At 37.9% G+C, this 25,570-nt stretch overlaps 2 protein-coding genes and 1 pseudogene across 2 annotated transcripts in view; 1 reads left to right on the top strand and 2 right to left on the bottom strand.

Annotated features, from left to right (window-relative positions):
- Positions 1-25,570, top strand: part of RIT2 (Ras like without CAAX 2) — a 534,011-nt gene that overhangs the window by 107,021 nt on the left and 401,420 nt on the right.
- On the bottom strand, positions 4,320-4,668 carry LOC132502373 (zinc finger protein 142-like). The gene is given in 2 exon segments (XM_060118235.1): positions 4,320-4,565; positions 4,567-4,668. Coding segments are annotated over 2 exon segments (348 nt in total).
- LOC132503207 (mitochondrial genome maintenance exonuclease 1-like) lies at positions 16,661-17,613 on the bottom strand (annotated as a pseudogene).

Genomic DNA, 25,570 nt, shown 5'->3' with positions numbered 1-25,570 from the left:
GCTTGTAACAACAGCCAAGGTGAATCCAATGCAAAGCTAGATTTGACAGCCCAAGTTTAAATGGAAAATGTCAGCAGGTTTAAACCACAAATATGAACCATGGGGGCATCTCAACAGATTCAAGATCTTCTTTGCTTTCCAGGTTCAGAAATGAACTTTCATGAGTGCACCATGGGAATAATAAGTCCTGAGAATACTTTACCCTGATCAACTTTTTATTTGTAAAGAAAATAATAATTTAAACACCAGCAGGAAAAGCAAAAAATAACACACAAGGGAATGTCCATAATGTTATCAACTGATTTCTCAGCAGAAAATCTACAGGCCAGAAGTGAGTGGCACATATACTTACATTGGTGAAAGGGAAGAACGTACAACCAAGAATAGAGTACTCACCAGGGCTTTCATTCAGATTTGATGGAGAAATCAAAAGCTTTACAGACAAGCAAAAGCTAAGAGAATTCAGCATCACCAAACTGGCTTCAAATCAAATGCTAAAGAAACTTCTATATGTGGCGGGGAAAAAAAGAGGCCACAACTAGCAAAAAGAAAAGTACAAATGAAAAAGTTCACAGATAAAGGCAAATATATAGTAAAAGTAAGAAATCACCCACACACAAATATGAAAGCAAACCCAGCAACTGTGAGAAGAGGAGAATACAAATGCAGGAAGTGGAACTTAAGAGAGCAGCAGCTTAAAGCCACCTTGTATATATACAGACTGCTATATCAAAACTTCATGGGAAATGCAAACCATAAAGCTACAATAGATACACACACACAAACACACTCACACACAAAACAACCAAACACAACACTAAAGATGGTCATTAAAACACAAGAGAACAGAAGAAAAGAAGAAGGAAAGAAAAAGACCTACAAAAACAAACCCAAAACAATTAAGAAAATGGCAATAGGAACATACATATTGAAAATTACCTTAAATGTAAATGGATTAAATATTCCAAGCACAAGACAGATTGGCTGAATAGATATAAAACCAAGACCCACTTCAGACCTAGGAAATCATACAGACTGAAAGTGAGTGAATGAAGAAAGATATTCCATGCAAATGGAAATCAAATAAAAGCTGGAGTAACAATACTCACATCCGACAATACAGACTTTAAAATAAAGACTATTACAAGAGAAAAGGAAGGACACTACATAATGATCAAGGGATCAATCCAAGAAGAAGATATAACAATTGTAAATATATCTGCACCCACCATAGGAGCACCTCAATACATAAGGCAAATGCTAACAGCCATAAAAGGGGAAATCAAAAATAATGAAATAATAGTGGGGCATTTTAACACCCCACTTACAACAATGGACAGATCATCCAGACAGAAAATCAATAAGGAAACATAAGCCTTAAATGATGCATTAGACCAGATGGATTTAATTGATATTTATAGGACATTCCATCCAAAAGCAGCAGAATACACTTTCTTCTCAAGTTCACATGGAACATTGTCCAGGATAGATCATATCTTGGGACACAAAATATGCCTTGGTAAATGCAAAAAAAAAAAAAAAAAGAAATTTTATCAAGCATCTTTTCTGACCACAACACTATGAGATTAGAAATTAATTACAGGAAAAAAAACTGTGAAAAATACAAACACATAGAGGTTAAACAATATGTTACTAACAATATGGATCACTGAAGAAATCAGAGATAAAATAAAAAAAGTACATAGAGGCAAATGTCAATGAAAACACAATGATCCAAAACCTATGGGACATAGCAAAAGTAGTTCTAAGAGGGAAGTTTATGGCAATACAATCTTACCTCAGGAAACAAGAAAAACCTCAAATAAACAACATAAAATTACACCTAAAGCAACTAGAGAAAGAACAAAACCTACAGATAGTATAAGGAAAGAAATCATAAAGACCAGAGCAGAAATAAATGAAATAGAGACAAAGAAAACAATAGCAAATATCAATGAAACTAAAATCTGGTTCATGAAAAAGTAAATAAAATTGATAAACATTTAGCCAGACACATCAGGAAAAAGAAGGGAGAGGACTCAAATCAATAAAATTAGAAATGAAAAAGGAAAAGTTACAATAGACATCACAAAAATACAAAGACATGGAAGAGACTACTATAAACAAATATATGACAATAAAATGGACAACCTAGAAGAAATGTACAAATTCTTATAAAGGTACAACCTTCCAAGACTGAACCAGAAAGAAACAGAAAATATGGAAAGACCAATCACAAGTAATGAAATTTAAACTGTGATATAAAAAACTCCAACAAACAAAAGTTCAGATCCAGATGGCTTCACAGGTGAATTCTATCAAACATTTAGAGAAGAGGAAACACTAATCCTTCTGAAACTCTTCCAAAAAATTGCAGAGGAAGGACCACTCCCAAGCTAATTCAATGAGGCTAACATCACCCTGATACCAAAACCAAAGACAACAAAAAAGAAAATTACAGGCCAATATCACTGATGAACATAAAAGCAAATATTCTCAACAAAATACTAGAAAACTGAATCCAACAATACATTGAAAGTATCATGCACCATGATCAAGTAGGATTTATCCCAGGGATAAAAGGATTCTTCAGTATATGCAAATCAATCAATGTGATTTGCCACATTAAAAAAACTGAAGAGGGCTTCCCTGGTGGTGCAGTGGTTGAGAGTCTGCCTGCCGATGCACGGGACATGGGTTCATGCCCCAGTCCGGGAGGATCCCACATGCAGCTGGGCCCGTGAGCCACGGCCTCTGAGCCTGTGCGTCCAGAGCCTGTGCTCTGCAATGGGAGAGGCCACAACAGTGAGAGGCCCATGTACCGCAAAAAAACCCCAAAAAAACAAACAAAAAAAACCTGAATAATAAAAACCATATGATCATTGCAACAGATGCAGAAAAAGCTTTTGACAAAATTCAACACCATTTATGATAAAAAGCTCCCCAGAAAGTGGGCTTAGAAGGAGTATAACTCAACATAATAAAGGCTATATATGACAAACCTGTGGCTAACATCCTACTCAAAAGTAAAACCTGAAAGCCCTTCCTTTAAGATCAAGAACAAGACAAGGATGTCCACTCTCCCCACTTTTATCAGCATTGTTTAGGAAGTCCTAACCATGACAGTCAGAGAAAAAAAAAAAAAAGAAAAAAGAAATAAAAGGAACCCAGATTGGAAAGTAGAAGTAAAAGTGTCACTCTTTGCAGATGACATGATAGTATACATACAAAGTTCTAAAGATGCTACCAGAAAACTACTAGAGCTCATCAATGAATTTGGTAACGTTTCAGGATACAATATTAATATGTAGAAATGTCTTGCATTCCTATACACTAACAAAGAAAGATCAGAAAATAAATTAAGAATCCCATTTAGCATCACACCAAAAAAAAAAATCTAAGAATGAACCTAAGGAAGCAAAAATCTGTACTCAGAAAACTGTAAGATACTGATGAAAGAAATCAAAGATGACACAAACAGTTGGAGAGATATACCATGTTCTTGTATTGGAAGAATCAGTACTGTCAAAATACCACCCAAAGGAATCTACAGATTCAATGCAATCCCTATCAAATTACCAATGGCATTTTTCTCAGAACTAGAACAAAAATTTTACAATTTGTATGAAGACACAAAAGACCTGGAATAGCCAAAGCAATCTTTTTTTTTTCCAGGTTGCTTTTTAATTTATTTATTATTTCTTTCACCACATCAAAGTTTAGAAATATTATACAATCAAACTAGCTAATCTTCCCCAGTATTCTTTGTACACTACCAAGGAAAAATGGTACAACTGTAACTGGAAGATGACAGTTACAAAACAGGGAAGTTACCTAAAAATAAGAAGTTGAGATGTGGGAAGATTAAAGGGGAGACTCTTTCTTCTAATGTAAATATAAATTATTCAACTCCCACTCTTAACGGCATGCCTTGGGTGAGTTAAGTATGTTATCTGCAAGAAACTAGAGCAGGGAAATATCGCTAGGAAGCCCTGCCAAGCCCTGGGTGGTGGAGAGAGGCTGGGCCTTTTGCCTAATCCCTGGCTGCAGTTCCTGGGTAGGAGGGTCAACATGGAGAAAAGAATCCTTGAGGACTATAGGAGTAAGGATTGGGCAGAGGTGTCAGAAAGGTCTTCCCTTCTGGATTACTGCCTAGCAGACATGAAGCCCTCACAGGGATAGACTGCCAAGAGCTTGGTACAAGTTGTGCACCACCTCGCCAGACTTCAATCAACATTCACCAACTGCAAATCAGATTACATCTCTAAGTATAAAAATAGGATGCTACCTTGTGTCTTCATCATATTTATATACAACGATCAAAAACAGCACAGACAAAAACTCAGGGTTGCTTGTCTCACTTGCCTGCTAGTAACTGTGTTGGTACCTGGGGTCTCTCCAGGAGCACCTGGGGACAGGTTTCCAACTACTGCTTCCACAATGATCTCCATGTTCTCTGTGTCCTCTTCAGTTGCTGTGGTTTCTACCAGCAGGCAGCCTGGGTCAGCAGGCAAAGGTGGAGGGTTCCCAGAAGGACAGGGGCTCTGGACAGGTTCTAGGAGTCCATTGGTTAGAGAGAGGTCAGGGGATCAACAATAGCTCAGGGCACAGTCCATCCATATCCCCAGTGCTGTTGGCTGGCTGTGAGTCCAACACAGGGTCTGTCATCACTACCAACTTGTGTGCTATGTCCTCTTACGTGTGCGTGGCCTTGGACAGATACAGTCCCCTTGCTTCTCGAGGCCTCAGCTTTTCTATCCGTAAAGTGGAGGCGATGACAGCATCCACATCGTTGGGCCAGAGCGGGAATCACAAGTGCCAGCAAATGGGAAAGCCGTTTTGTAACCTGCAAGGCTCCCAGCCCTGCACGGGCGGGAGCCTCATCTCTATGGTCGACCAGCAGCTGGAGCCACCTCCCGTGACTCCTTTTGTGCAACCGCTAGCCAAAGCAATCTTGAGAAAGAAAAAGAGCTGGAGGAATCAGGCTCCCTAACTTCAGACTATACTACAAAGATACTCTCAACAAAACAGTATAGTGCTGGCACAAAAACAGAAATATACATCAATGAAACAGGATAGAAAGTCCAGAGATAAACCCATGTACCTATGGTCACCTAATCTATGGCAAAGGAGTCAAGAATATACAATGGAGAAACGACAGTATCTTCAATAGTGGTGTTGGGAAAATTGACAACTACATGTAAGAGAATGAGATTAGAACACTACCCAACACCATACACAAGAATAAACTCAAAATGGATTAAAGACCTAAATGTAAGGTCAGATACTATAAATCTCTTAGAGGTAAACAAAGGCAGAACACTCTCTGATATAAATGCAGCAATATCTTTTTTGTTCAACCTCCTAGAGTGGTAAAAATAAAATCAAAAATAAACAAATGGGACCTCATAAAACTTAAAAGCTTCTGCACAGCAAAGGAAACCATAAGCAAAATGAAAAGGTAGCCCTCAAAATGGGAGAAAATATTTTCAAATGAAGCAACTGACAAGGAATTAATTTCCAAAATATACAAACAGCACATGCAGCTCCATATCAAAAAAAAAAAGAAAACAAACAGCCCAATCAAAAAATGGGCAGAAGATCTAAATAGACATTTTTCCAAAGAAGACATACAGATGGCCAAGAAACACATGAAAAGCTGCTCAACATCACCAATTATTAGAGAAATGCAAAGCAAATCTACAGCAAGGTATCACCTGACACCGGGAAGAATGGCCATCATCAAAAAATCTACAAACAATAAATGCTAGACAAGGTGTGAAGGAAAGGGAACCCTCCTACACTCTTGTTGGGAATGTAAATTGTTATAGCCACTCTGGAGAACAGTATGGAGTTTCCTTAAAAAGCTAAAAATAAAGCTCCCATATGACCCAGCAATCCCACTCCTGGGCATATATCAGGAGAAAACCATAATTCAAAAAGATACATGTACCCCAATGTTCATGGCCACACTATTTACAATAGCCTGGACATAGAAGCAACCTAAATGTCCATCAACAGAGAAGTGGATAAAGAAGTTGTGGTACACATGTACCGTGGAATATTACTCAGCCATAAAAAAGAACAAAACAATGCCATATGCAGCAACACAGATGAACCTAGAGATAGTCATCCTGAGTGAAGTAAGTTAGACAGAGAAAGACAAATATAGTATGATAACACTTATATGTGGAATCTAAAAAAAATGGTAAAAATAAACTCATTTACAAAACAAATGGAATCACAGATGTAGAAAACAAATATATGGTTACCGGGGGGAAGAGGGGAGGGATAAATTGGGAGATTGTGATTGACACGTGCACAGAACTATATTTAAAATAAATAACTAACAGCACAGTGAACTCTACTCAATACTCTCTAATGACCTATATGTGCAAATAATCTAAAAAAATAATCAATAAATGAATATGTATAACTGACTCACTTTGCTGCACACCTGAAACTAAAACAATATTTTGCATCAACTGTACTTCAATAAAAATTAAATAAAATAAAAATATAAAAACTAGAAATGATAATTTACAGTGAAAGTTATTCTTTTTCCAATGACCAGAAACTTCTTTTTTGCTATGCCAAGAAACGTTTCTATTATCAAGATACAAGCAAACAGAATAAGAAAGCACACTGGTATATAGGAAAATAAAAATAGGAAAGCAGAACATGAAACAGTATAAGGAATTGGAGAAGGTTGTGGAAAATTTTACTCAGAGTATTGTGTTTTTCTTTCTGATGATTAAAATACTCACTTTCCAGATAACATTTATATCTCCTTAGTCATTCCTGACTTATCCCTGTCATGTAATTGCTCTTCAATTAATTATCTTGATTCCATATAGACCATCTTTTTTTTTTTTTTTTGCGGTACACGGGCCTCTCACTGCTGTGGCCTCTCCCATTGTGGAGCACAGGCTCTGGACGCACAGGCAAAGCGGCCATGGCTCATGGGCCCAGCCACTCTGCGACATGTGGGATCTTCCCAGACCGGGGCACGAACACATTCCCCTGCATCGGCAGGCAGACTCTCAACCACTGTGCCACCAGGGAAGCCCCACCTTTCTTTATTATATCCTTTTTATTTTTAACATGTTTATTTGACATAATTCAATTTAGTTTCTAGGAGTTATAGATTAATTCTCTTTCTGGGATATAGTAATCTTCTTAATCTTATTTGTAACAATTTATATATTGCCTCAGAGGGACACCTTTGGATCTCAACCTGGAATTCTCTGTTATCTGTTGGGTGATGTCATTATCCTGTCTACTTTCAGTTCTTCCACGTTTTTCAGAGGGGTATTTGAGAACTGACCTAACTGCACACTCTAGCCTTGTCATCCTTGCAATCACAGGCACATATTTAGGAGGAGACTGTCTAGAATTTGGAGGTGGGGACAAATAAAACTAACTTTCAAAAAAGAACTGACTCCACAACTTTTTCTCTCCTGGTACAGATTGCAAATCATCAGAGAGTTCTCCATACCAATGCATGCTAGGTGCTATGCTGTGGGCACATTTAGATATGAGTGTCCTAAAGGGAGTAATGATAGAAAATAATGGAGCAGAGTCCAACATACACTTGGATTGCAATATTATTGGAAAACATGAGTAAAGCAAGTTTTGGATTCTGAGGTAGATTATATTGAAGGCTTTTGCTATTAAATGGATATAATGTCCAATGATGAAATTTCTCCCACAAAGCTTCTTTCTAAGTGGTGTCATAAAATATTCTTCCATTATTGAATATGGTTTAAATCTAAAAGGATCTAATACTGTATTGATGTATCTGTCAATATTTAACAACGCTCTGTCTTTTTTCCCTTCATCTTTCAAAATAACTAATATATTAAATAATAAAATGAATAAGTTTTTATGAAGCAAGTAACTATATGCAGAGTTAATTTTTGATGAGATAAAAATATATAATTCCTGCCCCCAGCTCTCCAGACAGCACAAATTGTTGCCAGAGATGCTTCAGGTCTTTGCTCAAAACAAACCTACCACCACCTTTAGCAGAAATTCACATAAATCTTTAATTTAAAGGGTATAGAGATAAGAAAGGAAGCTACAAACAAACGAAAAACAAGTAGGACCAGCTCGGACAAAGATGACAAACAAATCTGACCTCCAACAGGCCCTGAGTCTCATTATACACTGCTTTTACTATATTAGCATAATAAATAACACACCTACCAATGGCCATTACAGGACATTAAGGACCAAAGAAGAATCAAAAAGGGGTGGTTTCCCACTCCCTTGAAAAACCTCTGTCCCTTCCAGATAGACTAATGCATATGTCTCCCCATCATTAGCCTCACTCTTCCTCCCTTTGTCTTTACTCTTTAAAATTAAATCCTTCTCATCTTCTGGGTGAGAATTTGTTCTGTGAACTTAGTTCTTGCTTCTCCGTTCTTTAGCCATTGAATAAAGCTTGTGCTGTATTGATCTCAGCTTCAGTTTTAGTTGGCTGCTTGAACCCAAATGGAAAAGTACCCTTCCCCACTGAAGCAAACGACCTCGAGCAGCCTAGGGCCTGAGGGGGCTCTGTATGCCTTAATTCGGAAACAAAATAATTAAGATAACAACAATCATTATTATCTAGTCACTACTATGCAAGTCATTGTGCTTAGTGTTTTCCTATTATCTCATTTAATCTTCTAATTAATCTTATAACCATGTTATACATGATGAAACTGTTGCTGCTTAAAAGGGTTATAGTAGTTTCCCATAGGGGCATAATGATTAGCATATTAATTTAGAATGTAGGTTCAGACTTCCCAGGATTGAAGTTCAGTTGTGCCTCTAATTCTATGAACTTGCGTAGGTTACCCAAACTCCCTGTGCTTCAATTTCCTTATTTATAAAGTGACAATAATATTACCACCATGGCTTAGTGTTCTTGCTCACAATCTTACCTGTATTGAGGTTTGTAAAATCCTTAGTAGAGAATATAGAAAATGTTTGATAAATTTGTCCACATAGCTAGTAAGGAGCAGCATTGCAATTTAAACTCTAACACCCCAGTTTCAAAGCCCATGCCCACCTCATCCTGGCCATGGGTAAGATGAGCAAGAGAAAAAAACAGGCAGCTCTGAATTCAAATCCAGTTCCCCATTAAAACCTGAGGCAGTTCTAAGAAGTTATTTGAACCTCATTTAATCATATGCATATAATCAATCTAAAAGTACTATTGAGACATAAGAAAATATGCAATGTGACTGGAATTAGAGGGCAAGATAAAACTATTTGTCTCTTGCTCACTCCTGGTCACTTCCCTCAACGTTTCTTTTATAGGTGACTTTGGAACACAGATATACACATATGAAGAAAGTGAGAGGGAGACATAGAATAAGTGCTGAATATAATTAGGATCACTGAAAATTGGAAATATCAGGAAAGTTCCCAGAAAAGAAGAAAAACTGAACTAAAGGTTGGTGAGTATATAGAGAGAAGGAAACAAACAGACATGGCTGGCACCAAGTCAAAGGTATAGGCTGGAAAGGGGATCAGTTGCTGGAGTTCACAATTTTATGTTCAAATTCAGCCTAACAGATTAGGAAGAATTTTTGAGCATCAAACTAGGGAGTTTGGAATTGATCCTATATGCAATGGAGATTAAAGTGTCTTCTATGGGGAATTATATAAATTCCATGAAAGATTCAGGAAGTTAGAGCTGGGAAATATCATCTGTTTTCAATCACATTTTTCATTATATAAATTATGACAGATATTATAATAGAAACAAGAAAGTCCAATTAATAAATAATTCCTATACATAGTTCTTTATTATTTACATAATCCTAATTAAATTTCTTAGAGCATCCATATTTTTGTAATGATTCTTTTTCACATAACAACAGAATTATTTAACTTAAAAAATTATATATGTAATAAAAGTTAATGCAATAATTAAAAGTTGACATTGTGAGAGGGAAAGGGACTTGATTGCTATTTATTATCAATTGTTGAACAGGAAGACAATGGAAGTAACAAGAGAAAAAGCTTAAGATAAATTCAAAAGAGAAGTGTCATTGTCCAGGAAGTTACTGTCTGGCAATACTTGGCTTGTAAAACTTTGGTAGAGCCCTGGGTACTCTGTCTGTCTCTGTGTCAAACAACATATGAACAGTCTTGTGATAATCCAAAGAGCCACACAAAAAGAGAGGGAGTAAAAACAGAAGAAGCTCAAAGGAAGCTCTAGCTTGATAAAGTAGAAATTTTATCTGGAAAAATGTGACTGAGTGGTATTCTAAAATAGGTTAAAGAATTAAAAGGTGAATATTTCTTTTGGCATTCTATTTTCTATATTTTGTGGGTTAATTATTAGATAACAAGACATATTCCTTCTGAGTTAGTGAGCTACTTCAAAGCAAGGGCAATGCAAATACTTAAATAATATTCATTTTTTCAATTATTCAGATTTAGACTAATGGCTAGAATATAGTTAGCACTAAAAAAGTTTCTCTTAGTTAAGCAATTTTTGGGTAAATTTATTTATAAAATTATTTGAAAAGATAATTGAGGGATCATCTCTTGATTTCTAGACCCATATGTCCAATGTTTTGATGGATGTCTCCCATTATAAATGGAAAGGAAACTTAAACTGAATCTATCCTTTATGGAAATTTATCAGCTTTTCCAACCTGTTCCCATTCCTGTGTTCTCTCAGCAAAGAGCACCACCCCATCCACCCAGAAAAATAACTCTCTTCCAGATCTCATACATTTAATCAGTCTCTAATTTCTACAAATTTTCTTCCTATAATATTTATCAAATCCATTCCTCCATTCCCACTACTGCTGCTGGAGTCATATGTCAAGCCTTCATTATTTCTTACCTAGCTTTCCCATAGCAGTTTCCTAACAGGTATCCCTTCACGCAGTAATGTCACTTCATATCTATTTTTTCATTTCTGCCAACAGGTTTTGTTTTCAAAATGCAATTCTGAATATGTCATTTCCTCTTAAAAATTATTTCACGATTACCCATTGCTTTCAGGATAAAATTTTAAATGATTAGCATAATGGGGCCTTGGCAATATGAACTTGGCTTCCCTCTCCATCTTCCATCTGGCCTTTCCACACCCAAGGCTTCATTATACTGAATTACCAGAAATTCCTGAAGTTATCACGTTTCCTTAGCCTTTGGTACTCCTGAATATACTGTTTCCTTTGCCTGGAAGTCTCCACTAATTCCTACTCCATGTACATTTTTAACACACATTTACTATATTCACTATTTGAGATTCAGAGTTGTCCCCATTGTCTCAGAGAAATAATTACTCATATCCAAGATTAGATTACATTCTTCTTTTCTTTGCCTAAATAAGAACCTGGGATTAAATATCATAACCTTTAGTGTCCTTCACTGTACTGTGATTTCCTTCAAGACGGGGTTTATCTACTTCAACTCTGTGTCCCAAAAGTTAACAGGGTACCTAATAGTAGTACAATTATTTATTGAATAAAAATACAGTAGAATAAAAATTAATAATATGTCTGATATAACCCTTGTGGTTTAGAGTTAAGGAAATTAAACTAGAGCTGTTATTATGATTAGTTTGAATTAACTTAGCATTAGCCATTTTGAGAACTCAGCTCACACCATTGCTCAGTGATCTTTCTATTAAACCCTAGACAAATTCCAAGTAGCTCCTACTGTGTCATTGTTTATGAAAGGTAAGTACAGGCTGTCTTTGAGAGTTCTCACACCAGTATTCACTATCACCATGTATGTCACCATGTATGTCAGTGCTGGTTTACCTGTTATTTTTACATAATTCACTTAGGTTTTGCTCTAGAGAGTTGGAGTGCTGTACTAGTAGTGCTACAGTTTATATATTAAGAAGATCAAACAACAGGAAACAACCCTAATGAAGTAATCAGGGTATATATTCTAGGCTCGAACAATATATTTTTTTAAATTTCAGTGTACCATGTGTTTTAAACAATCTTTGAAACCAGTACATAAATTATATTCTCTTCTCTACTGACTTATTAATTCAAAGACAAAAAGATAAAAGCAAAAACAACTGGCATTCCCAGGATAATACAAGAGCTATCAATCTAGGTATATTCATGAAAGCAAAACACCAGTTGATTTAAATGATATATTTCAAACAGATGGGATAACATCATATGAACATGTGTGTTGCAGTTTGTACAAACATTATATTCTAGCCAATTTGACCCTGAGACCACCATGCAATATTGGAAAAGAGAAATCATGTAAATCATTCCAAATAAAATAATTTTTATGTCTTGATAATGTTCACCGAGACCGTATAATTGACCAATCACTAGTTTAAGTTTTATATATATATACATTTCACTTATTCTTCTCATTTGAAGACACCTCACTTCCCATAAATAAAATAATTTTCTTTGCTTTTTACTTTATTTTCCTTTTATGCTTTTCTAAGAATGTTAAAATATTTCTAGAGAAAACTTCAAACATTACATTAAAGTATGAATTAAATATTTATTTTTGGTGTCTTTTTGGTTTTTAGAAATGTCACCCAACTTTTAATTTTAGCTACCTTGAGGAGAGAGTAAAATGAGAGATTTGATATAAATATATTAAAATTTTATTTACTAAGAAAAGCATATTTTTTTTTTACAAATTTAATCAGTTATACATATACATATGTTCCCATATCCCCTCCCTTTTGCGTCTCCCTCCCACCCTCCCTATCCCACCCCTCCAGGCTGTCACAAAGAACCGAGCTGATCTCCCTGTGCTATGCGGCTGCTTCCCACTAGCTCTCTACCTTACATTTGGTAGTGTATATATGTCCATGCCGCTCTTTCACTTTGTCACAGCTTACCCTTCCCCCTCCCCATATCCTCAAGTCCATGCTCTAGTAGGTCTGTGTCTTTATTCCTGTCTTACCCCTATGTTCTTGATGACATTTTTTTCTTAAATTCCATATATATGTGTCAGCATACAGTATTTGTCTTTCTCTTTCTGACTTACTTCACTCTGTATGACAGACTCTAGGTCCATCCACCTCATTACAAATAGCTCAATTTCATTTCTTTTTATGGCTGAGTAATATTCCATTGTATATATGTGCCACATCTTCTTTATCCATTCATCCGATGATGGACACTTAGGTTGTTTCCATCTCCGGGCTATTGTAAATAGGGCTGCTATGAACATTTTGGTACATGTCTCTTTTTGAATTATGGTTTTCTCAGGGTATATGCCCAGTAGTGGGATTGCTGGGTCATATGGTAGTTCTATTTGTAGTTTTTTAAGGAACCTCCATACCGTTCTCCATAGTGGCTGTACCAATTCACATTCCCACCAGCAGTGCAAGAGTGTTCCCTTTTTTCCACACCCTCTCCAGCATTTATTGTTTCTAGATTTTTTGATGATGGCCATTCTGACTGGTGTGAGATGATATCTCATTGTAGTTTTGATTTGCATTTCTCTAATGAGTAAAGATGTTGAGCATCCTTTCATGTGTTTGTTGGCTGTCTGTATATCTTCTGTGGAGAAATGTCTGTTTAGGTCTTCTGCCCATTTTTGGATTGGGTTGTTTGTGTTTTTGCTATTGAGCTGCATGAGCTGCTTATAAATTTTGGAGATTAATCCTTTGTCAGTTGCTTCATTTGCAAATATTTTCTCCCATTCTGAGGGTTGTCTTTTGGTCTTGTTTATGGTTTCCTTTGCTGTGCAAAAGCTTTTAAGTTTCATTAGGTCTCATGTGTTTATTTTTGTCTTTATTTCCATTTCTCTAGGAGGTGGGTCAAAAAGGGTCTTGCTGTGATTTATGTCATAGAGTGTTCTGGCTATGTTTTCCTCTAGGAGTTTGATAGTGTCTGGCCTTATATTTAGGTCTTTAATCCATTTTGAGCTTATTTTTGTGTATGGTGTTAGGGAGTGATCTAATCTCATACTTTTACATGTCCCTGTCCAGTTTTCCCAGCACCACTTATTGAAGAGACTGTCCTTTCTCCACTGTACATTCCTGCCTCTTTTATCAAAGATAAGGTGACCATATGTCCGTGGGTTTATCTCTGGGCTTTCTATCCTGTTCCATTGATCTATCTTTCTGTTTTTGTGCCAGTACCATACTGTCTTGATTACTGTAGCCTTGTAGTATAGTCTGAAGTCAGGGAGCCTGATTCCTCCAGCTCCAGTTTTCGTTCTCAAGATTGAAGAAAAGCATATATTTTTAATTCTATGATTTGATACTATGTACTCTTACAATAGTGTAAAATAGAAAAAGATGGCAGCAAGGTCTGGGAGGGAAGAAAGAGAGAGAGAAAGGAGAAACAGTTGGGTACAGAGAGAGGAAAAGGGAAAGATAAAAAGGAAAATATATAAGCACATTAGCCATGAATATATGACATGGAAACATAGAGAACAAAAGATAGAAAACAAAAATGAAAAAAATGAGATCTGGCATTATATATAATTATCTTGACCAAGTGAGCTTCTATGTTGTTTAATCTTTAACTATAGGCTTTACAAATGTTATTAATTGAATATAAATATTAATTGAGTATGAATAATCATACTTTTTCCACATGCTTTTATTTTATCAAGCTAAGGTTTTGCCCTATATCAGTAGAACTCAAACTTTTTGGTCTTGGTTTCATTCCATTCCCTTGAAAATGACTAAAGACCCCAAAGAACTTTTGATTATATGGATAATTTCTATTGATATGTACCATATTATAAATTAAAACTATTTTTTTATAAAACTGAACTAATTTATTAAAAAGGTATAATAAATATTAATTTAAAATATATCATAACAAGTAACTTTAAAAAATTTATGTCTCAAAATAAATTGAGAAGAATGACATTATTTTACTTATTTTTAAATCTCCAAAGATACCTAGCTTAAAAGACGTTAGGAGTCATCTATTTACTTCTGTATTCAATATGCTTCAGTATATTTTGGTTGAATATACGAAAAAAATCCATTTTCATACATATAGGAAGTTGGAAAAAGAGAGAATCTCATTAATCCTGTGAAAGAGTCTCTCAGACTGCTTGGGGTTACATGACCACACTTTGAGAACCACTGCTTTAGACAGAATAAAAACAATTCAATTCTGTAAATGTTAATAGAGCAAAGGAGCAACCACCTGTGTCATCTGCTAGCAAAGTTCATCCAGTTCCCAGGTAGGCAAGGCCCTGAGTTATCAGCTGTTTGGAGGCCAGTATAAGAAGTCCAGCTGTAGGCAGACCTCATCTCAGGGCTGTACTGGGATGAAAACATGTTTGTCTTAGAGGTTGGATGAAATCCAGCCGAGGTACTGGATCAAGCAAGTGGAAAAAGAACAAATGTTCATGTCACCATAACAAATCCAACATAATGAACCAACCTGTGATATGTTGAAATTTAATAATAAAATCTCCCTTAAACTGTGCATCTCCTTCAAATTTATTTTGTGTCAGATAATTATGTTGACTAATTTTAACACCCATGTATTTTTTCATTGAACAAGTGTCATAGCAGGTGCAACTCATTTAATACTTTTTAAATTGTAAAATGTATTATTCAAACCAAAATATAACATTGTTACATTATTATTATTTTTTTACTTACTCACATCTTGTATTTTATTTCTTATAATTAATGGCTAATGAAGGAAAAGGTGTTTGTAGCACCCTACTATTTTAAGATAGCAACTGTAACTTAAATGCTAACCTACTCCATAAAACAGGGAGCCTTCCCCCAGAGCTGTAGTGGGCATTTATTTAAGTTTCCTGAACCCAGTGAACTAATCAATTTTATTACTTATCAAACACAGAAAAAATTACATGTTATTATTTTTCCCCATAGCTGGAAAATTCAACAAACAATACATTTTCTCCACGTACACAATTACCTGACTCAAACCAGAAGATAGCTACCAAAATACCTACAATTACGATTCTCAGACTGTAGCCTGGTTGCTTCTGAGTGTTATTTGGTGGGATGCCAAGGGGCATAGCCCATGATATGGTGAGTATACTTCATCTTTTGAGAGAGCAATGTTTACTTGAGGCTAAGGAATCACGTTTATTTTTCAAAAATGTCAAATGGAAGCTTTTTTCCCCAAAATGAAATACAGGGAACTCCATACATAAAACAAGTTTTAGGAGCCTGCACTGGCAGCAGTAGTTAGCTGACACGAATTCTCACTGCACATACACCCTGTGGGTGCACAGCCCTCCCTGCTGGCGTGCCCCAGGGAAGTGTTCTGTGCACCAGGCCTCACCACCCTGAATCTCTCAGTTCAAAGACTGGGCATCCTGCCCGGAATACCGAAAGGTCTACGGGGGTCCAAGAGGCACCAACACTGTGCCAATGCTGCTTGCCCTTTTTTTGGGGGGTAAATGCTAGTCAGAGGTAGCAGAGCTAGTCTTTTATGTGCCGAAGTCTGGCTTTTTAATTTAACTTTTCCAGCTTTGCCTTTTTGGTTGCAATAAATTTCAAAAAATTACTAGTTCAGCTTGTGTTACTGCAGCTCTCAGACCCTGTAGCACCTCATTCTAGATCACAGGAAACAGCAATACATCTTCCCAAACTGTGAGAAAGTCTTGAACCTTCCCACACAGCTTCCTGCCCCGAATCTAGTTTCTGAATATTCAGGTTCTTTCCCTTCTTTGTATATTCTTCTAGTCGAAGAAGTCACTTTGCCTAGTACTGGGAGCAGAGCTCTGCATCCATGAAATGTGGGTGGGCATGGGACCCGTCTTTGTAGGCCACCACAATCAAGCCACAGTGAACCTGAAAGCTGTAGTTGGCCTTATGGTTTATGGCACCGACATACACCACGACTTGCAGCAGGTTGTCAAATGTATTTCGGATGAAAGGCTTTGGTTTCTCAGACGTCTTCCGATCAGTCACACACAGCTTGCCCTGATAATCAGCCACACAGTGCAGCAGACCTACATACTTTAGGGTCTCACATTTAAGAGCATTTTCCAGAGCCCACACTCCACTGACATATCTCAGAACATGCTGGACCCTTTGGGTGTAGCCAGATTTGAGATTTTCATCTCGCTCTTTTAAGTTCCCCTGGGGTGAAAATATGCTTTCCAAGGCTTCATGAAACCATTTCCCTTGTAAAAACATGTTTGAAATATATTCTGCAAAACCATCCTCTCCCAGTTCCAGAATCATCCACTGTTTCCACCTCTCCAAACAGGAAATCTGTTCTGAGTTCATGGTCTGCTGAAGGACTTGGGTCACCCTTGGTGTCATATTCCTTTGCAAAGGGATTTTCAGAGGAATTGTAGGATCATTTCATGCATTTGCTTTTCCGCTTTTCTCCGGATTGAAGAGAGGACCTCAGTTTCGTGGACCTCCTGCCTCTTCGTTTTGCTTTGGGGCCTTACACTTCCTCACAGATCCATAGAGTAAAGCATCTTCCTCGAACAAAAGCTGTGGAGTCTGAGCGTGGCCTCTGAATGACAAGACAGACCTTACTAAATCAGAGTACATTTTTGGGTCCACTTCTTCATAACGTTCACTTTTTTCTTCCCACCACACGTATAAGAGGAAGTGGAGAAGATCACACTGGGGGCTGGTTCTACAGAAAACCCCTTTGAACTTATAAGCTGCCTGCAGATGGTCTGAAATACCTTCATCTTTATATATTTTCCACATCCCTCTAGTCTACTCCTAATGTCAAGGGCCTTTTTAATTTTTGCTTTCCTCGGAAGCCAGCACGCTCTGTCGTCTCCACAGCATGAGGACACCGTGGGCTGGTACTTTCGTCGGTCCCGCACTTTGCTCTTGACTTAGGCCCTTGCATTAATTTTTTAATATTTCGTCTATCTGGGTTTGCTCCATCATTCCAGCCTAATGCAATTACAATAAAATTTGCTTCTGAAACCCAGTCTACTAGCTTTTAAATTTAATTTTATGTCATTTTACACTGTTGTGAATAAAAAGCATATAGCTTAAAAGTATGTATAAACCAAAAAAAAAATGCCCTGAAGGAGTACAGTATTATAAAGGTTATAATAATTATTTAGAAATCATCTAGGTAAGGCCATAGAAAAAGTGTGACTTTTATTTAGAGTGTAGTCCATCCCACTTTTCAGAGCTTTTTCTGCCTGGCTGAAGCATCTATTGTATCATGAAGGACTGTAAAACCTGATAGAAGCTAATTGAAACTGCACTCCCTCGCACATGGGACTCAAACCCAGCTAAAACTCAGATTGGGACTTGAACGTATGATTCCTGACTAGAAGGGGCCTCAAACACACTGTCTTGATTAAAATTGCTCACTTGTTTTCAGGACTTAGTGAAACTCAGGTTCTTTTGTCTCATTCTTTGCAGAAAGAATTCACTGTGGGGCAAAGAGTGAATTTATTAGCATAGAATACTTGTGAATACAAGCAGACTGACAAGGGAGCGCAGCAGCCCCAAGAACAAAGAGGACTACACTTTCATAATCAAAGAAAAAGTGGGGAGGGGAGAAGACCATCTTCTTCCTCAATCTTGGGCAGACGTCAAGGCTTACATTATTCGTTCCTCCCTTGGCCTTTTATGGTTTAGCTGGGACTCTCATGGCACTATTTAAATCATATGTATATTAACAAGAGGGTAGTAACATATACTAAAATATGGTAATTCATCTCAGGTTTCCGTATATTGTCCCCTTTCAACTATTTTTTTTTCCCCTTTCACCTATATTTCTGTCTTGGTTACATGCAGAAATGCTATGCTTCAGGGATTATTAACTCTTTGACTTCATGTAACAAGATTCAGGCCCCATATCTATTGTCTTGTGTTTTGATTATCAGGACTTCTGGCTTGAGTGTATCTGACACTTGGATACACCTGGTCTTCCTTCAAGGAAGTGCAGATTGTTGCTAGGTTATTGGATTCTTTTCTTGAGTGGTCATTAGCTTACAACAGTCTCCCCAACTCCCTTAAAATTCCCTTTCTGTCCTTAATCTCCTAGTGGGATTTCTAAACTGACTATTTAATTATACTACTCTATCCCTATCATAATGATGTTTTCAAAAGAGAGTAAAGGAACCCAGAATCATGCAAGGCACAAAGCACTGAATGGGAAATTTCAGGCAGAAAGAAGAAATATGTAATGGGGCAGGAGAAAATTGTTTAAACTGTCCAATGCTCTTCTGGTAATGTAAGCGGCTGACTAGTGTAGGGGAGGAAAATTCTCTTCCTGTACGCATCTTAGGTTCTCACACCAGGGTCCTGTAAGTTGGACTGACAAAAGACATTAGCAAGATAAAACATACACATTTATTTAAATTTTATATGACTCTGGAAACTTCATTTAAAAATGAAGACCTTAAGAAGTGGTTAAGCTTGAGCATTTTTATAGTAGGTTTGATGAAGGGTGGAAAGTCATGGGAAAATATAATAGGATAAAAGGGTATGATGAGCTAAGGGTGGTAAATTGGGGGAACTTAGCAAGTCCTGTTTGTTCTGAGTCTCTCAGCATCCCTCCTTTAGAGATAAATTTTTTTTCCTCCAGGTGTGGCAGGGAAAGCTCTCAGAAGAGGGTCTTATAACCTGCTTCAAGAAAGATAAGTGAGGTCTTTCCTGTGCCTGTCATTTCTCACATCCCTTCACATTAAAATGTTCACCATGTCAAGATGTCATATTTTGGGATAGCATGTTCTGAACCCTGCCACTAGCCTATGACCTAGTCTGCAAAGAGTATTATAAAATTTATAGAAAAAGATGGAGATTCATCAAATAAAGGAAAATGCTTAGCAAAGATACAATATTATAATAAACATTTAAATCACAGGTGTTTCATGATGGGGTCATCTTCTAAAACTATTGAAGAAAACCTTTCAGCCCCAAGGCATATGTTATATATTAGTTACTAACATGATAAAATACCAGGAAATGCTTTATTGCAGAATCAGGATGTCAAATACAGTAAATTCTTATTATAGCAAATAATAAGAATATGAATTCTGATATAGACTAGATTTTAATGTCTATGACAACTCCCAGGGCAAATTATACACATTATAAAATTTGAACACTTTGGGACACTTTCTGCCCCATCACTCATTCACATGAATGAGACTCCAGTAATTATCTCCATTAATTATTATACTCTTTAAAATGGAGCTAAAGGGGAAGATATATTTACCTGTGTTAGTACATGTTTGCAGGACATCAACAAAATTTTATTTATCTAAGGAGATGAGGTTTATACTAAATGATAAAATACTTGGGAAATTATTGGTGAAAATATAGTTTTCTTTTTTGTTTCATTAAGTACAAATTAAACTGTCAGTATAGAGCAAATAAGTAATGACTGGTAATACTGAGTTTTAATATCTATCACTTCTTTCTGTGTCCCATCAATCATTCTTGAAAATCACTCAGTGAAGATAAATAGAATTTTTAATGTCCTGAAAATTATAATTTTTATGTTAGCAGAAGGTTTATGAGGAGAAGAAAACAAAGGGAAGTGATTGACAGCATTCCACAGAAGGGGAAATCCTCAGAAAAATGGAGAATTTTGAAAGCTGCCTCTCCCATGTACTGACAACACCCTAGCTTAGTGCCATACCCCCAAACAAATGGTGCCATTTTCTAATCTATTCCTCAACCTCCAAATCTCAATCCCTTCATTCTCAACCATCCTCATCCTATATCCACACATGTATAGGAATATGGGAACATACCAGGCCTTCAATAAATCTATAACTAAGTGAACAAATTAAATTACATTCTCACATTACCTGTACACCTTTGAACTATGATGGTTCTGTTCTAAGAAAATAATAATGAGTGAAGAAAACCCAACTCTTGGAGGCATAGGTTTGGCAATTCCTTGGGTTACTGCAACCAGATATAAATATGTTGAATTATGCTATTAACTTACAAGTCACCAAACCGATATTGCTTAATTCCTCGTTCTAAATGTTAGTTTTTTTATAATTTTAGAACCTGTAATACCCTTAGAGAAAACAGAAAAGAACCCCATTCATGTTAGAAATTCATAAATTAGTTAAAAAAAAAAAGAATAGTGGCATTAGAGTGGAGATTAGGATTCCTTTTACCTAATTTCTGATTCAGCATTCCTCCCAGTCTACCCAACAGTTCAAACTCTTCAGTATTAACTGCTATAAAGAGTGAGAGGAATAAAGATGGTGGAGGAGTAGGAGGAAGTGGAGTTCATCTCTCCACACAAATGTATCAAGAATACATCTATGAATGGAACAGTTCTCACAGAGCACAAGCTGAACACTAGCAAAGGACCTCAGACACCTAAAAGGACAAGAAAGATCCCCACATAACTGGGTAGGACAAAAGAAAGAAGGGATAAGGAAGAGGAGAGGAAGTGGGATGGGACCTGCATCCCTGGATGGGGGAACTGAAAGAGAGCTGAGGTTCCCGCATCTGGGGAAGCCCCCTCACTGGCAGGGAAATCAGTTGGGACAGAAAGGGAGCTTCCGGGGCTATCAGAGGAAAGTGCAGCAACCGGTCTGTAGCAGGCAGAACAGAGTGAGACCTACACATATTGTTGGCATCACACAACAACCCTGTGTGTCCCAGCCTGAAATGCCTGTCCAAAACTGTGGACAGGGGTTGGGTGCTGGAACGTGGGGTTTGGAGAGCAAACCAGCATGAAGAAAGCTGTTGGTTGTGAGGAGACAGCCCAAGGGAGTGGAAGTGAGGAAATCCACAACCGGGAATGCTTGTGGTGAAAACTTGGACCACCATTGAAATGAAGCACCATTGTTAAGTGATGCACAAGGAGTGGGGCTACCATTGTAGCCTCTCTCCCCATGCTCCAGCCCCTGACTCCCCAGGCACTAAGAAGGGCTCCCATGTGGTCTGGCTCTCTTGTGCCCAAGGCTGCTGGCAACCCCACACGCCCCATCCACACAGGGTATCCTGCAACGCCAGCAGCCACCACCTCCTCCTCCATAGTGGGCACTCATGTGACACCAGCTGCCACTACATCCACGCCCCCCCCTCAACAGGGCAGACTCATGTGCTCTGGGGCAGTCTTGAGAGCAGACCCCTGTGGGTGGTTGAAATGCAGAGGTGTGGTTGAAACCACAGCTGAGCCCCAGGGGCCGTGCAACTAAGGAAGAAAAGCTGAAATCTCTCCTTGCAAACCACAAACTGACACTTCCACAAGTGACTTTGTAAACTTAACACCTACAGAACATATAACGGGCAACAAGTGTTCCCTCAGCCAAGGTACATCCAGTTTTAGCAGCTGTAGACTTTGTGGGCACATACACATGAGGGTTGGGCCAGGCCAGAGTCTGAGATGCCCCCATAACACCTACAGTGGGTCCTGATCCATGATTACTGCAACCCTGGGACCTGATTTCAGTGGATCTACAGTGGTGGCCTGGTGAAAACAATATCTGAGAGACACAAGGACCAATTGCCAGCATACCCATGGTTAAGGTGGGGCTGAGAGCAGTGCCAACAACACTGTAATCTGAGAGCTAGCACAATAGGTGAAAGGTGACACAACAGAGCACACCCACAGGTAAACAGATCCAGAGGAGGAATACTCAGTGACTTCCCTCCCAGTGAAAGTGCTCCAATCCCACCAACCTCACACCGTAGATCAGAAACACAGCTAAGAAACAGATCTGAGGGACTCTACTCCAACAACTAAGGAGCAGACCCTACCTCTGACAAGACAGTGACCACCACAGAACAAAGGGGAGGCACTGCTCAATATCCCGTGTAGGCTTTTATCACCACAACTACAGTCACATTTCGTATCAAAGGATAATGGCCAGCATACACCTAGGAAAGAGGTGACAGACATCTGTAGTTAAAAAATCCTCACACACAAAAAAATTAAAACCATGATGGTTACAAAGGGACGTTTCCACATAAAATAACCCTCCAAGATGGTCTGAGGGTCTGGCATAAGGAGGAAGAACCTCCAGAACATTTAGCCTTGAAGGCCAGTGGGGCTTGAGTGCAGGAGTTCCACAGGGCTGGGGAAAACAGAGACTCCACTCTTCGAGGGTGCACACCATGTCTCATGTGCACTGGGACCCAGCACAAAGTGATACCTCCTTAGGAACCTGGGCTGCACATACCTAGGGGTCTTGGAAAGCCTCCTGGGGAGGAAAAGTTTCACTATAGCTCACCATGGAATCAAGCACACTGGTAGCAGAAGCCCCAGGGAATATTGATCGGAGCAAACTCCCCAGGAGGTCTACATTTTGAAACCAGCACCCAACCCCACCTAACAAACTGCAGGCTCCAGTGCTGGAAAGTCTCTGGCCAAACAACCAACAAGATAGGAACACAGTCCCAACCATCAGAAGAAAAGCTGCCTAAAGTCATACTAAGCACACAGACATCCCAAAACACACCCTTGTCACGGCTCTACCCACCAGAGGGAAAAGACCCAGCTCCACACACTAAAGGTCAGGTACCATTTCCTCCCACCAGGAAGCCTGCACAAGTCCCTGGACCAACATCACTCACCAGGGGGCAGACACCAGAAGTGAGAGGAAATATGAGCCTGCAGCCTGTGAAAAGGAGTATACAAACACAGAAATTTAGACAAAATGAGAAGAGAGAGAAATATGTTGCAAATGAATGGACAAGATAAAAACCCACAAGAACAACTAAATGAAGAAGAGATAGGCAATCTACCTGAAAAATAATTCAGAGAGGTGACAATAATGATGGTCCAAAATCTCAGAAACAGAATGGAGGTACAGATCAAAAGATACAAGAAACCTTTTATGAGTAGCTGGAAGATTTAAAGAACAAACAACAGAGATGAACAATAAAATAACTGAAATGAAAAATATTCTAGAAGGAAACACTAGCAGAATAACTTATCCAGAAGAAGGAATAAGTGAGCTGGAAGACAGAGTGGTGGAAATCACTGCCACAGAATATAATAAAGAAAAAGGAATGAAAATAAATGAGGACAGTCTCAAATTATCTGAGACAACATTAAACGTGCCAACATTCACATTATAGGTGTCCTAGAAGGAGAAGAGAAAGACAAAGGGCCTGAGAAAGTATGTGAAGTTATCATAGCCAAAAGCTTTCCTAATGTGAGAAAGGAAACATTCACTCAAGTACAGGAAGTACAGGGTCCCATACAGGATGAAGCCAAAGAGGAACATGCCAAGACATATATTACTCAAACTGAAAAAAAATAAAGACAAGGAAAAATATTAAAAGCAACAAGGGAAAAGCAACAAATAGCATACAAGAGAATACCCATAAGGTTACCAGCTGATCTATTCAGCAGAAATTCTACAGACCAGGAGGGAGTGGCACAATATACTAAAAGTGATGAAAGTAAAGACCTTACAACCAAGAAAACTCTAATCAGTAAGGCTCACATTCAGATTAGACAGATAAATCAAAGGCTTTACAGAAAAGCAAAAGCTAAGAGAATTCAGCATCACCAAACCAACTTTACAACAACTGCTAAAGGAACATCTCTAGGCAGGAAAGAGACCAACAACTTAAAACAACACTGTATATATATAGACTGCTATATCAAAACCTCATGGGAACAGCAAACTCAAAAACTACAATACATAAAAACACACACAAAAAAGCACCCAAACACAACACTGAAGATGGTAATCAAACCATAAGAGAAGAGAACAAATGAGGAAGTGAAGAAAAAGGCCTACAAAAAAAACCCCCAAAACAATTAAGAAAATGGCAATAGGAACATATATATTGACAATCACCTTAAATGTAAATAAATTAAATTCTTCAACCCAAAGACATGGACTGGCTGAATGGATACAAAAACAAAATCCATATATATGCTGTCTACAAGAGACCTACTTCATACCTATGGACACATACACACTGAAAGTAAGGAGATAGAAAAACATATTTCATGCAAATGGAAATAAAAGAAACCTGGAGCAGGAATACTCATATCAGAAAAAATAAACTTTAAAATAAAGACTGTTGGGCTTCCCTGGTGGTGCAGTGGTTGATAATCTGCCTGTCAATGCAGGGGACACGGGTTCAAGCCCTAGTCTGGGAAGATGCCACATGCCATGGAGCAACTAGGCCCATGAGCCACAACTACTGAGCCTTCACGTCTGCAGCCTGTGCTCCGCAACAAGAGTGGCCACAACAGTGAGAGGCCCATGCACTGTGATGAAGAGTGGCCACTGCTTGCCGCAACTAGAGAAAGCCCTTACACAGAAACAAAGACCCAACACAGTCAAAAATAAATAAGTAAATAAATAAATTTATTTAAAATATAAAATAAAATAAAGACTGTTGCAAGAGACCAGGAAGGACACTACATAATGATCAAGTGATCAATCCAAGAAGAAGATATAACAATTTAAAATATATATGCAGCCTACATAGAAGCAACTCAATAGATAGGGCAAATGCTAACAACCATAAAGGGGAAATCAATAGTAACACAATAATAGTGAGGGACTTTAACACCCCACTTACACCAATGGACATATCATCCAGACAGAAAATTAATAAGGAAACAGAAGCCTTAAATCACACATGTGACCAGATAGACTTGATTGATATCTATAGGACATTTCATCCAAAAACAGCAGAATACACTTTCTTCTCAAGTGCACATGGAACATT

Source organism: Mesoplodon densirostris, chromosome 15 (assembly GCF_025265405.1).
Source record: "Mesoplodon densirostris isolate mMesDen1 chromosome 15, mMesDen1 primary haplotype, whole genome shotgun sequence".
Classification (NCBI taxonomy): domain Eukaryota; kingdom Metazoa; phylum Chordata; class Mammalia; order Artiodactyla; family Ziphiidae; genus Mesoplodon; species Mesoplodon densirostris.
Note: the sequence above shows the minus strand (reverse complement) of the source record. Positions and strands in the feature narration are given on the sequence as shown.